At 43.2% G+C, this 15404-nt stretch overlaps 1 protein-coding gene across 1 annotated transcript in view; it reads left to right on the top strand.

Moving 5' to 3' along the window:
- The first annotated feature begins 7099 nt into the window (after positions 1-7099).
- The window catches only part of LOC139558894 (growth factor receptor-bound protein 10-like), a 17251-nt gene continuing 8946 nt past the window's right edge, over positions 7100-15404 (top strand). The window contains exons 1-2 of the mRNA XM_071374407.1: positions 7100-7305; positions 9602-9758. Of these exons, the coding sequence (XP_071230508.1) occupies positions 7261-7305; positions 9602-9758 (202 nt within the window). The 5' untranslated portion in view covers positions 7100-7260. The remainder of the gene's footprint in view (positions 7306-9601; positions 9759-15404) is intronic.

The following is a 15404-nucleotide window of genomic DNA, read 5'->3' as shown; positions in this document are numbered from 1 at the left end:
TCGAAATTGTGTTGTCAAACTAATGACTCCCCAGTGAAGGAAATCATTTTGTTAGGGGATTTCAAAAAGGATAGGCCAACCCACAATGTCTTTATTCACTTCTGTAGATCCCTTGCTCTGACCCAAATGGTAAAAGATCCCACCAGGGTATATGAAACAGTGCAAAGTACGATTGACTTAATATTGGTGTCTGATAAATCCAAAATATCACAGAGTAGAGTAATAGTATATGGAATCATTGATCATTTTATTACATTTTGCACAAAGAGGGTTTTTAAAGTGTCACAAAACTGTTCCAATCAGAGGACTCAAAAAATTATGTGTTGAAATGTTTAGGGAGCAAAAGGGTCAAATTGACTGGTCACCTGTGCTGGATAGTGTAGATTCATTGATGTGCTGAATTCCTTGATGTGCTGAATGTGATGGCTCCCATTAGACAGGTCAGAGTAAAGCAGAGTTCTAGCCCTTGGTTTAATCATGAGATTCTATCCAAGCAAGGAATAAGGCCTTTAAGAAATGTAAGAACTCTCAAGAGTACCCTGCTTTTCTCCTAGAAACGTCCCAGAAATGAAGCACAGATCAGGATGGATAAAGCTAAGAGGGGTTACTTCGCTGAGAAAATCATAGAGAACAAAAATGACCATAAAAAGCTTTGGAAATAATTTAAGGAACTAGGCTGTAGTAGTACTACCAAAAACAATCTAAACAGTATTGGACTGAATATCAGGGGGGAGATGGTATACGAAAAAGTAGAGGTTGCCAATGAATTCAACTCTTTTTTTACTTCCGTTGCCAGCAAGCTGCCCACCAGTTCTAATTTGTGTGGAAAAGTCAAGAAGTATTATGCCAAGTTAGGGGTTCAGCCAAACTCTTTTCCTTTTGCAATGGTAGCAACAGCCAAAGTAGCCAGTATAATATTCCTGCAAGGTTTCTTAGAGATTTTGCTGAGAAAATTGCCTGTAATACGCATATCGTTAATTTCTTTCTTGAATAAGGCATCTTTCCCAGGGACATGAAACAAGCTAAAATTATACCTCTGTAAAGAAGGGGATAAAGTCTGACCCTGGGAACTATAGGCCTGTATCTATCCTCAGTATAACATCAAAGATCCTGGAGAGTTGTACATGAGCAAATGTATGAATATGTCAACAAACAAAGTCTAATGAATGATTTTCAGTCGGGTTTCCACTGATTCATGTCTACTTTACTTGACTGGCTTAACCAGGAAAGAAATTGATGTGGGCAATCTTTGTGGAATGGTACTGCTTGACCTACAGAAGGCCATTGATACAGGTAACCGCTGTCTCCTAATCGCCAAACTGGATGCACTGGGGTGAGCATGGCCACTAAAGTACTAGGGAAGGTTAATGCCAGGACTACGTTTTTGGCAAGAAACTCCAAGCTGCTTGATAAGAACTCCATGAGAGTGTTAGCCACTGCCCTCATTCAATGCCAGTTTGACTACTCTATTACTTCCTGGTTTGGGGGCATATCTATTCTTCTGAAGGGGAAGCTCCAGATAGCTCAGAATAAGCTGATCAGGGTAGTATTGAAGGTGAGTCCATGTGCTCACATAGGCAGGAGCTGCTTTCAGGAACTCAATTGGCTGCCTGTTGAGGCTAGGGTGTTCCAGATTAGACTGGGTTTGGTTTACAGGACTATTTATGGTTCTGAGCCCAGATATCTGAGTGATTACTTTCCCCATGTTAGGGATGCACACAGCCACAGCACCAGATCAGGTGTGTGCTTATACAGGTTCAGGAGTAATGCTGGGAAAGGTACTTTCTTGTATACTGGAGACTCAGAGTGGAAGAGTTGTGTCTGTCCATAAAAAGGACGTCCTCTCTGTGTTTTAAAAATAAAGCAAAAACTGTTTGATGTCTTCAATGCCCATTTGAACGTGACTAGTGTTCCATTATTAAAGTGTAAAGTGATTCCATATAAATGCATGTAGGGCAGCAGCCTCTAAGGTGCAGGGTTGAGTAGCCGGGTGGTAGCCGGCTAGTAATGGCTATTTAACAGTCTGATGGCCTTGAGATAGAAGCTGTTTTTTAGTCTCTCGGTCCAAGCTTTGATGCACCTGTACTGATTTCGCTTTCTGGATGATAGCGGGGTGAACAGGCCGTGGCTCGGGTGGTTGATGTACTTGATGATCGTTTTGGCCTCCCTGTGACATCGGGTGCTGTAGGTGTACTGGAGGGAAGGCAGTGTGTTCTCGGTGATGTGTTTGGTAGACCATACCAGCCTCTGGAGAGTCCTGCGCTTGCGGGTGGTGCAGTTTCCATACCAGGCAGTGATACAGCCCGACAGGATGCTCTCAGTTGTGCATCTGTGAAAGTTTCTGAGGCTCTTAGGGGCCAAGCCAAATTTCTTCAGCCTCCTGAGGTTGAAGAGGCGCTGTTGCGCCTTCTTCACCACACTGTCTGTGTGGGTGGACCATTTTAGATCGTCAGTGATGTGTATGCCGAGGAACTTGAAGCTTGCCACCTTCTCTACTGCGGTCCCGTCGATGTGGATAGGGGGGGGAGAGGTTATGTTCCTGCCACCACACCACCAGGGACCTCACTTCCTCCCTGTAGGCTGTCTCGTCATTGTTGGTAATCAGGCCTATTACTGTTGACGTCTGCAAACTTGATGATTGAGTTGGAGGCGTGCATGGCCACGCAGTCATGGGTGAACAGGAGTACAGGAGGGGGCTGAGCACACACCCTTGTGGGGCCACTGTGTTGAGGATCAGCGAAGTGGAGGAGTTGTTTCCTACCTTCACCACCTGGAGGCAGCCCGTCAGGAAGTCCAGGACCCAATTGCACAGGGCGGGGCTCAGACCCAGGGTCCCAAGCTTAATGATGAGCTTGGAGGGTACTATGGTGTTGAAGGCTGAGCTATAATCCATGAACAGCATTCTGACATAGGTATTCCTCTTGTTCAGATGGAATAGGGCAGTGTGCAGTGCGATGGCGATTGCATCATCTGTGGATCTATTGGGGCAGTAAGCAAATTGAAGTGGGTCTAGGGTGTCAGGTAGGGTGGAGGTGATATGATCCTTAACTAGCCTCTCAAAGCACTTCATGATGACAGAAGTGAGTGCTATGGGGCGGTAGTAATTTAATTCAGTTAACCTTTGCTTTCTTGGGTACAGGAACAATGGTGGACATCTTGAAGAAAGTGGGGACAGCAGACTGGGATAGGGATAGATTGAATATGTCCGTAAACACTCCAGCCAGCTGGTCTGCGCATGGTGTGTTATCCTCAATAATTTTACTCATGGCTTTTGAAGTTTTTTGAAATTATTATTATTTAAAACATTTTACCCCCTTTTTCATGGTATCCAATTGGTAGTAGTTACAGTCTTGTCTCATCGCTGCAACTCCCGTATGGACTCGGGAGAGTAGAAGGTCGAGAGCCGTGTGTCCTCCGAAACACAACCCAACCAAGCCGCACTGCTTCTTGACACAATTCCCACTTAACCCGGAAGCCAGTCGCACCAATGTGTTGGAGGAAACACCATACACCTGGCGACCGTGTCAGTGTGCACTGCATCCGGCCCGCCACAGGAGTCGCTAGTGCGCGATGGGACAAGGTCATCCCTGCCGGCCAAACCTTCCCCTAACCTGGACGATGCTGGGCCAATTGTGCGCCGCCACATGGGTCTCCCAGTCGCGGCCGGCTGCGACAGAGCCTGGACTCGAACCCCGAATCTCTAGTAGCACAGTTAGCACTGCAATGCAGTGCCTTAGACCACTGCACCACTCGGGAGGCAGCTTTTCAAGTTGTATTTGTTTTAAAATGGTCAAATTAATTAAAATAAACTAACTAAACTGAACTAAAACAAGATGCATCATACGGGGGAGGATTTCTGTATTTTGTATTTTAACATATCTTGAAAACTTAATTGCTGACAAGCAAACATTTTGGGACTACGTGTATGTCAACAATAGACTAATTAAACAAAAACCAAAAGATAGTTTTCCTTTAAATGAAAATGTCCAAATGTTTTAACATCATACTCATCTCCAGCACCACCCCGACATCAACATCTGTGAAAATGACGCGTTTCTATGTTTTGTAGTAAAAAGGAGAGGAAGGTAAGTGTTTCCAATTACATCATCAGCCAATTAGTAGGCAATTAGTAGGCAATTAGTAGGCAATTAGTAGGCAATTAGTAGGCAATTAGTGGGCAATTAGTAGGCAATTAGTAGGCAATGCTTATTCATAATTGGTTAAAATCTCACAACGCACACCAGTGACGTAATTGGAAACACATCTTCCTCTGTCTTTATTTTACTACAAAACATTGAGACACGCACGTATCACATATGTTGATGTTGGGGTGATGCTGGAGATGATGAATATGAAGTTGAAAAGTGGTGAAATGTTCCTTGGCGTGTGACATTCTACCTCCCTGAACCCAGAACACAGAGGTTGATCTTTGGGTCTTATCTAGACATTGTTAGAGAGCCTGAGCCTGAGGAGGTAGACCACAGTGTGTGTGTGTACATGCGTGTGTGTACGTATTGCATGTGTGTGTGGTTTAAAAAAGGTTGGTTAAGTGGTAAGTTGAGTTTGAGGCTGAACTGTGGCCTCCAATCAAGTTAAGACATCACACACACACCTACACTGACCCACATAACAACCACTTAATTCTGCATGCTCATAAAGTCTAGACGCTTCACTTCCATCTTTCTCTCCATGAGATGGTCAGATGTTTGAGATGGAGTGGGGAAAAGGGGAGAAAGAGGGGTGAGGGGTGAGGGAGGAGGAGCGAGAAGGAAGGAGCAAGGAGGAAAGAGAGAAAAAGAAAAGTGAGGGAGAAGGAAGAAAGGAAGAGGGTGTTAATAGTTAATATGTGATGAATGATTTGACTGAAGAGTTTTACTGACACACACACACACACACGCATTCCTGTATGTGTGTCAATGCGCATTTGTGTGTGCGTGTATGTGTGTGTATGCTTGCATACATGCGTGTGTGTTGTGTGTTTTCTTATGCATGCTGTGTTAGGGGCCAGCTGGCATGCAGCGCTCCACACATGAGGCTGATTATGACTCAGTATTACAGTACTGACGTTCCTCTCTTTCTTTCTCTCCTTCTGCCTCTCACTTTTTCTGTCCCTCTGTTTCTTTTAGTGCTGAACAATTAACCAAAACGTTGGTTATTGTTTGTTTTTTTAAACACCTAATTCACTGAATTCCATTTTATTCTGGGTTTTTGTGAGATCAATGCCCAGTTTCACTAGAGATGAATCAGATCAAGCCCGAACTGTGCGATGCAGTAGGGTTTTGTAGTTTCCAACAGGCCAATATACGACATAGTTTAACGCAGAAAACGTGGTAATTAACTACAATGACCATAATCCATTGCGCACCTACTTGTCCGGTCTGTGCAACACTCCTTCCGTGGCCTCCAACTGCTCTTAAATGCAAGTAAAACGAAATGCATGCTCTTCAAACGATCGCTGCCCACACCCGCCCGACCGACTAGCATCACTACTCTGGACGGTTCTGACTTAGAATATAAATACCTAGGTGTCTGGCTAGACTGTAAACTCTCCTTCCAGACTCACATTAAGCATCTCCAATCCAAAGATAAATCTAGAATCGGCGTCCTATTTCGCAACAAAGCCTCCGCCACTCATGCTGCCAAACATACCCTTGTAAAACTGACTATCCTACCGATCCTTGACTTCGGCGATGTCATTTACAAAATAGCCTCCAACACTCTACTCAGCAAACTGGATGCAGTCTATCACAGTGCCATCCGTTTTGTCACCAAAGCCCCATATACTACCCACCACTGCGACCTGTATGCTCTCCTTGGCTGGTCCTCGCTACATATTTGTCGCCTAACCCACTGGCTCCAGGTCATCTATAAGTCTTTGCTAGGTAAAGCTCCGCTTTATCTCAGCTCACTGGTCACCATAGCAACACCCACCCGTAGCACGCGCTCCAGCAGGTATATTTCACTGGTCATTCCCAAAGCCAACACCTTTTTAGGCCGCCTTTCCTTCCAGTTCTCTGCTGCCAATGACTGGAACAAATTGCAAAAATCACTGAAGTTGGAGACTTATATCTCCCTCACTAACTTCAAGCGTCAGTTGTCAGAGCGGCTTACCGTTCGCTGCAGCTGTAGACAGCCCATCTGTAAATAGCCCATCCAACAAACTACCTACCTCATCCCCACATTTGTTTTTGTTTTTCTGTTCTTTTGCACACCAGTATTTCTACTTGCACATTCTCATCTGCACATACAGTGGGGCAAAAAAGTATTTAGTCAGCCACCAATTGTGCAAGTTCTCCCACTTAAAAAGATGAGAGAGGCCTGTAATTTTCATCATAGGTACACTTCAACTATGACAGACAAAATGAGAAAAAAAAATCCAGAAAATCACATTGTAGGATCTTTAATGAATTTATTTGCAAATTATGGTGGAAAATAAGTATTTGGTCAATAACTAAAGTTTATCTCAATACTTTGTTATATACCCTTTGTTGGCAATGACAGAGGTCAAACGTTTTCTGTAAGTCTTCACAAACTGTTGCTGGTATTTTGGCCCATTCCTCCATGCAGATCTCCTCTAGAGCAGTGATGTTTTGGGGCTGTAGCTGGGCAACACAGACTTTCAACTCCCTCCAAAGATTTTCTGTAAATGAGAACTTGTTCTGAACTGGCCTACCTGGTTAAATAAAGGTGAAATAAATAAATGTAATTACACACACACACACACACACACACACACACACACACACACACACACACACACACACACACACACACACACACACACACACACACACACACACACACACACACACACACACACACACACACACACACACACACACACACACACACACACACACACACACACACACACACACACACACACTGCACAATCCACTGGCTGAGTCAGAGAGAGTAGCATTCAGGCATTATCCTGCCCAGCACAAGAGGAAGGACTCTCTCAGTTTCTCTCACCTTCTCTCTTTCTCTTCCCCCTCAATCTCGCGCCATTTATCTCTTTCTCTCTCCCTCTCCTTCTCTCTTTCTCCCTCTCTCCCTGTCTCTCTCCCTCACCCATATTCCTTGTTCTATTTCTATGTCCCCTCCCTCTCTCCTTCTCTCTCTGCCTCTCTCTTGTGTTCTATTTACCTCTGTCCCTCCCTCTCTTCCGCTCCTTTCCCCTCCCTCCCCTATCCCTCCCTCTTTCTCTCTCTCCTCTCTTCCTCTCTCTGTCTCAGCAGAGTAAGGCTCAGTGTGAAAATGCCATCGTGCTCTCCTGACTGTTGCCTCTTTCAGGCTGTAGAGGTAAGCATATGCGTGTGTAGTAGGTAGGGTTTGTTGTGTGTGTGTCTGTGTATAGCTTTAGCGGTGATGACATTCCACATTTAGAAACGTTCTCAAACTACTATGAGGCAAGAATATTTTTCTTTTGTTTCTGGTGTCTCCTTTCTAGTGTGTACCCTTTGTGTTCTCTGCACAGGGGCCGGAGGAGGCAGAGAGAGCTGTGGCGTAATTTTTGATTTCCTGTGATTCTCTGTGTTCTACTGTGGAGTTGTTCCTAGTGTCGTGTGATTCTGTGTTCTACTGTGGAGTTGTTTCTAGTGTCGTGTGATTCTGTGGAGTTGTTTCTAGTGTCGGGTGATTCTGTGTTCTACTATGGAGTTGTTTCTAGTGTCGTGTGATTCTGTGGAGTTGTTTCTAGTGTCGTGTGATTCTGTGTTCTACTGTGGAGTTGTTTCTAGTGTCGTGAGATTCTGTGTTCTACTGTGGAGTTGTTTCTAGTGTCGTGTGATTCTGTGTTCTACTGTGGAGTTGTTTCTAGTGTCGTGTGATTCTGTGTTCTACTGTGGAGTTGTTTCTAGTGTCGTGAGATTCTGTGTTCTACTGTGGAGTTGTTTCTAGTGTCATGTGATTCTGTGTTCTACTGTGGAGTTGTTCCTAGTGTCGTGTGATTATGTGTTCTACTGTGGAGTTGTTTCTAGTGTCGTGTGATTCTGTGTTCTACTGTGGAGTTGTGTCTAGTGTCGTGTGATTCTGTGATTCTGTGTTCTACTGTGGAGTTGTCTAGTGTCGTATGATTCTGTGTTCTACTGTGGAGTTGTGTCTAGTGTCGTGTGATTCTGTGTTCTACTGTGGAGTTGTGTCTAGTGTCGTGTGATTCTGTGTTCTACTGTGGAGTTGTTTCTAGTGTCGTGTGATTCTGTGTTCTACTGTGGAGTTGTTTCTAGTGTCGTGTGATTCTGTGTTCTACTGTGGAGTTGTTTCGAGTGTCGTGTGATTCTGTGTTCTACTGTGGAGTTGTTTCTAGTGTCGTGTGATTCTGTGTTCTACTGTGGAGTTGTTTCTAGTGTCGTGTGATTCTGTGTTCTACTGTGGAGTTGTTTCTAGTGTCGTGTGATTCTGTGTTCTACTGTGGAGTTGTTTCTAGTGTCGTGTGATTCTGTGTTCTACTGTGGAGTTGTTTCTAGTGTCGTGTGATTCTGTGTTCTACTGTGGGGTTGTTTCTAGTGTCGTGTGATTCTCTACGATGTGTTTTGATGGGTTTGGGGATAAAACGTTGAATGATTGAAATAACATTTTCTGCAGACATACAACACACCCTCTCTCTCACATGCTCACACACACACTTCCCTGCTGGGAGAAAGAAGATAGATATATGTGTATGTATGTCAATTAATAAATGTCTAAGTGGGTGTGATTTTGAAGCGTGAATATTTGTGTGTACATCGTTAAGTGCATATGTGTATTTTTAAGTGTGAGTATTGTATATGTTTAGGTGAATGTATGTATATTGTCAGTATGTTTAGTGCGTATTTCTCAGAGGTGTGTATGTATGGTGTGTACAATATATCTCAGGTATATTGGTAAATGTGTATGTTCAGGAGCGTATGTGTTAAAGGTCGAACCGTGGTTTTTAGATGATAAACGTACAGTCATGGTCAGCGTGGTACAGAAAGCTGTACCACAGGAGTCGGATTCAACCATCTGGATAGAACGTAGAACGGCTAGGAAGTGTGTGTGTGTGTGTGTGTGTGTGTGTGTGTGTGTGTGTCAGTAACAGTAACAGTAACAGTAATAGTCCTACTGTGTCTCTGTTTCTCCAACCCAGACTAAGTCCTGGACCTAAAAGCTCAGTGGAGAATCTCTATTGATCAGGAATAGGCTTGATCTGTGTCCAGGACACCAACCCTGTTTTATTAACATTTCAACTCACTCAAAATGGCTGTTATTTAGTCCCGATTATTATGTCATGGTAATAAGACATAAGGCAGACAGTCATGCTTATGACAAGTCTTACAATGTGTTATAACAGCATCATAATGCAGTATAGCTGCAGTGTTACAGTTTGTGTTCAGAAGGAACGGCTAGGCTTAACGGGCCTTTAACTGTTAACCGGCCCTTAATGTTTCAACTACTCTTTACAGTGGCCTGTTTGTAATGACTGTAAATTTATTTTGTGACCCTTTATTCTAATAAAGGTGAACAGTGATGATGGGGCAGGGACTGTGTCTTTTATAATGATCATATTAATGTTTTTATATTAATATAATATTTATCTCGCTCTCTCTCTCTCTGTGTGTGTGTGTGCGTGTGTATCCAGATCATCAAGGTGTACAGTGAAGATGGCGTAGGGAAGGTGGTGGAGGTGCCAGCTGATATGAGGGCCAGAGACGTGTGTCAGTTCCTTGTCTATAAGAGCCACTGTCTGGACGACAACAACTGGAGCCTGGTGGAACATCACCCACTACTGGGCCTCGGTGTGTGTGCTTGTGTGTGTGTCTGTCTGGTGTGTGTGTGTGTATGTGCATCAAGTGTGTTAAGGTTGGGGAAGCATATAGATCCTAGCTACCTAAAAACTTCAATAACATAAAATCCACACTTCTGTTCTACCTTTTATGACTTTTAGGTGCGTTTTTTCCCCTCTTATTCGCTATCCTGTTTTCCTATTTCCTATTTGTACTGACTGTTACTGGGATAGAAGACTGGTTTGTACTAGGTAGAGCATCGTAATTTCTGGAAAAACTGTATTGGAAAGATGGAATGTGAGATGAGAGCAGAGAAAGGGAGGGATGGAGAAAGTAGAGAGAGGGAGAGGGGGAAGGGTGCTGAGGTGGGTGTCAGTATCAGGCCAATGCAGCAAACAGCCAATCACAGAGCTCTGTTGGTCGAGCCCCCAGACAGCTCAGCTCTCCCTCTACTTAAACAGGAAATTTCCCTGCCAGACGCCAGGACAGAGTGGCGCAGATATACAGACACCTTGAGCTCCGTGTTAGCCAGCACTGAAGCAAGGTATGGGCTTAATCCGTTTTGAGAATAGATACTGTCTGTCTGTCTGTCTGTCTGTCTGTCTGTCTGTCTGTCTGTCTGTCTGTCTGTCTGTCTGTCTGTCTGTCTGTCTGTCTGTCTGTCTGTCTGTCTGTCTGTCTGTCTGTCTGTCTGTCTGTCTGTCTGTCTGTGTTTGCCTATGTGTCTCCAATCAGCTGGAGTCCCATCATGTGATCTCTACCTCAAGATCAAGAGAGAGGGAAAGGAGAACACAAAATATATATAAAAATGGAGAAGAATTCCATAGGATTCCAGTAGGACTGGTTCCAAAATCTGATCAGATTTTTCTACTAGGGGTCTACCAGGAATCATGAAAGTGGGGTTGACTTGCCTATAATAAGGCACATAGAAACAAACAAGAAAACACATTTCTCATCTGCTATGACAATATAATGAGTCAAAAACAACATACAAATGGCTACAACTTACCTAGTTAGCTACACTACATGACCAAAAGCATGTGGACACCTGCTCGTTGAACATCTCATTGCAAAATCATGGGCATTAATATGGAGTTGGTCCCCTCTTTGCTGCTATAACAGCCTCCACTCTTATGTGAAGGCTATCCACTAGATGCTGGAACATTGCTGGGGGGACTTGTTTCCATTAAGCCATAAGAGCGTTAGTGATGTTGGGCACTGATGTTGGGCGATCAGGCCTGGCTCGCAGTCAAAGTTCCAATTCATCCCAAAGTTGTTCGATGGGGTTAAGGTCAGGGCTCTGTGCAGGCCAGTCAAGTTCTTCCACACCGACCTCAACAAACCATTTCTGTATGGACCTCGCTTTGTGCACGGGAGCATTGTCATGCTGAAACAGGAAAGGGCATTCCTCAAATTGTTGCCACAAAGTTGGAAGCACAGAATCGTCTATAATGTCATTGTATGCTGTAGCATTAAGATTTCCCTTCACTGGAACTAAGGGCCCGAGCCCGAACCATGAAAAACAGCCCCAGACCAAACTTTACAGTGGGCACTATGCATTGGGGCAGGTATCGTTCTCCTGGCATCTGCCAAACCCAGATTAGTGAAGTGGGATTCATCACTCCAGAGAATGCGTTTCCACTGCTCCAGAGTCCAATGGCGGCGAGCTTTACACCACTGCTGCTGACGCTTGGGCCGAAATGTTACAAAATGACTTGTTGAAAAGGTTGCATCCTATTACTTGGGGCTCCTGAATCCACTAATTTGAAGGGGTGTCCACATACTTTTGTATATATAGTGTAGCTAGTCAGCTGATTGGCAAAATGTGCCTAACAGTAGTTTCTTTGCTAGCATAAAAACGAGTGCATAAAATGTTGTACAATGATGAAAATATATCTAAAACATTGACAACTTTGTCAGGAAACATAAGGAAAATTACTGTACTCACAGTTCTTGCATTCACGCACAGTGAAGGATAAAGCGGTTAATAATAATGTTAGAAAACAGGAGATTCTCCGCACAGCCACCGGTGGCGAGCTTAACTTGGGAGTTAGGCTAGGGCTAGGGTCCTTTTTTCTGAATTTCCGCCTGACTGACGTGCCCAAAGTAAACTGCCTGTTACTCAGGCCCAGAAGCGAGGATATGCATATAATTGGTACCACTGGATAGAAAGCACTTTGAAGTTTGTAGAAATGTTAAAATAATGTATGAGACTATAACACAATAGATATGATAGGAGAAAATTTAAAATGTAAAAAACAGCATTTTTTGGGGAGAGCCCATGCTCTTCCAATGGATCGTATAGGGTCATATCCAAATCCAGCTCCCAGATTGCAATCCCTATGGCTTACACTAGATGTCAACAGTCTTTGTTCAAGATTTCAGGCTTGTTTCTTCCCAAACGAGGAAGAATTTTGAGTTTAGTACTGGGAGTCAGAGTTGGAAATCAGTCTGTGAGTGCACAACAAAAGAGGACGCGCACCTGCTACTTTTGCTTTCCTATTGAACATACTTCTTTCCGTATGAAATATTATAGTTTAATTACATTTTAGGGTACCTGAGGATTAAATATAAATGTATTTTGAATTGTTTTATCAAAGTTTAGTGGTAGCTTTTCTGATTCCTTTCTCTGTATGTTGAACGAGTGGATTACTCAAACCGATGGCGGTAACTAAACTGACTTTTTGGGATATAAAGAAGGATTTTATCTAACAAGACGAACATACATGTTGTAGCTGGGACCCTTTGGATTGCAAATCAGAGGAAGATTTTCAAAAAAGTAAGTGAATATTTAATCGCTATTTGTGAATTTATGAAACCTGTGCTGGTTGAAAAATATTTTGATGTGGGGCACCGTCCTCAAACAATCGCATGACATGCTTTAGCTGTAAAGCCTATTGTAAATCGGACAATGCAGTTAGATTAACAAGAATTTAAGCTTTTACCCGATATAAGATACTTGTATGTACCTAAATGTTTAATATCCATAAATTGTATGATTATTTATTTGAATTGCGGCCCTTCAATTTCACCAGAAGTTGTCGACAGGTATCCCGCTAGCGGGACGCCTAGCCTTAAGAAGTTCTAATTAACACTGCAAGCTCGTGCTAGTTGTGACATCATCAATCACTCTTAAAGGGACATGCTTTCTCACAGGTGAATAAAACAGAAATTAATATAGGACTGTTGTTTCCAATCAACGAAAATGTGGTAATTAATGCTGTTGTATTGTGCTGGAACTAAGGACAACAAATTATAATTGAATGGGTTCAATTAAGAAAAAAAGTTATAATAGGATTCTGATTGGGCTAACAAAATCCTAAAAGAGTTATCAAAAACCTATAGAATAAATGTACTTTTAATCTGTCTGTCTGCATATTTCAAGACATGGCATATGAGGGTGCAGTGAGATACCCGATGGGCTGGACGATACTCTTCTCATCAAGCAGCAGGAAAAACATACTTAAAACCTGGAAATCAACCAATCCTCCATCCTCCACAATGGAAAGGTCAAATGCTTTATTATCTAGATGTTGAAAGTGCATGGGCGATGGAGAGAAACAAAATGGTGCAGTTTGAGGCCATGTGGCAGAGAGTGATATGGGCACTGCAGATGGGGGATGTGAGCAGGGGGGTCTGGGCAAGGGGAATGTTGTGGATGTTGGTGAGCGTTTGTATGTGTATGTTTTGTGTTAAAAAAATGAATAAAAATCAAAAGTAAAAAAACACTAGAGGTTCCAATGGGATTACTTTGATTTCACATAGGAAAAGAAGTAGTCCATTACAATTCTGATAGAGTTGATACAAAATCCTACAGGATTGCGAGAATCACATAGGGTCAAGAATCCTATAGAACTGCAAGAATCATATAGGATCCAAGATGATTACTTTTTATTTCCAATAGGAAAACAGTAGTCCAGTAGAATTCTAACAGTAGAGGTGACACAAAATCCTATAGGATTGTGAGAATTATATAGGGTTCTATTGAAAAAAAGAATCACTCGTCCTATAGGATGTTTTTACTAGGGTAGTGTAGTTGTGTTTCTTCCCTCTTATTCTCTATATAGTTTCCACTAAGCGTTCCTATTTCTACTGACTGTTACTGGGATAGAAGACCGTTTTATACTTGGTAGATTGTCGTTTCTGGAAAAACTGTATGGGAGAGATGGAATGTGAGAAGAGAACAGTGAAAGGGAGGGTGGAGAAAGTAGAGAGAGGGAGAGGGGGAAGGGTGCTGAGGCGGGGTGTCAGTATCAGGCCAATGCAGCAAATGGCCAATCGCAGAACTCCGTTGGTCGAGCCCCCAGACAGCTCAGCCAATCAGATCTCTCCCTCTACTTCAACAGGAAATTCCCCTGCCAGGACAGAGAGGCGCAGACACACACACACACACACACACACACACACACACACACACACACACACACACACACACACACACACACACACACACACACACACACACACACACACACACACACACACACACACACACACACACACACACACACACACACACACACACACACACACACACACACACACAGACACCTTGAGCTTTGTGTTAGCCAGCACTGAGGTATGGTATGGGCTCAATCCTTTTTTTGGAATAGAAACTGAGTTTGAGCACCGTGTGTATGCGTGTGTGACTATGCGTCTCCAATCAGCTGGAGTCCCATCATGTGATCTCTACCTCAAGATCAAGAGAGAGGGAAAGGAGAACATACAAATAGAGAAAGTAAAAATGGTCTAACAGACTCTCAACTTCAGTTCTTTATACAAACAATAATTATTTATAACTGTTCTTTGACACGGGGGAGGAGTTACGGAGGGAGAAAGTGAAAGGTAGAGAGATGGAGGAACAGAATAGGGGGAGACGGAGGGAGGGAGGGATGGATGGAGGGAGGGAGAGTAAAAGGAGGGAGAGGACAGGGAAACTAGTCTCGACTTCTCTGTGCAATCAAGTTAAACACATAACCAAATCTTACTGCAATGCCAAGTCCTGTGTCCAGATCTTCAAGTTGTACAGTGGCGATGGAGCAGGGAAGGTGGTGGAGGTGCCGGCTGATATGAGGGTCAGTGTGTGTATGTATGTGTGTACGTGCATGTGCATGCATGCCTGTATCTGGTGTGTGCCTGTGCGTGGAGTGTGTTAAGGTTGGGGAAGCATACAGATCATAGTTACCTAAAAGCTTCAATCACATACAATCCACACTTCTGTTCCACCTTTTATGACCTCTTTACCCTAGTCAAAAAAATCCTATAGTAAATCCTATCAGATTTAGGAACCTATCCATTATGATTAATCTTATGCTATAGAATATAATCCTATAGGATTTATCCTAAAGGATTTTTTAAAATCCTGTAGGAGAAAATACTATAGGAGTCCAATAGGACTGGTTACAAAATCTGACCCTATAGGATTTTTTTACTAGGGTAGTGTAGTTTTGTTTCTTCCCTCTTATTCTCTATATAGTTTTCACCAAGCGTTCCTATTTCTACTGACTGTTACTGGGATAGAAGACTGGTTTATACTTGGTAGATCATTGTCGTTTCTGGAAGAATTGTATGGGAGAGATGGAATGTGAGAAGAGAACAGTGAAAGGGAGGGTGGAGAAAGTAGAGAGAGGGAGAGGGGGAAGGGTGCTGGGGTGGGTG

This window comes from Salvelinus alpinus, chromosome 29 (assembly GCF_045679555.1).
Source record: "Salvelinus alpinus chromosome 29, SLU_Salpinus.1, whole genome shotgun sequence".
In the NCBI taxonomy this organism is placed as follows: Eukaryota; Metazoa; Chordata; class Actinopteri; order Salmoniformes; family Salmonidae; genus Salvelinus; species Salvelinus alpinus.
Note: the sequence above shows the minus strand (reverse complement) of the source record. Positions and strands in the feature narration are given on the sequence as shown.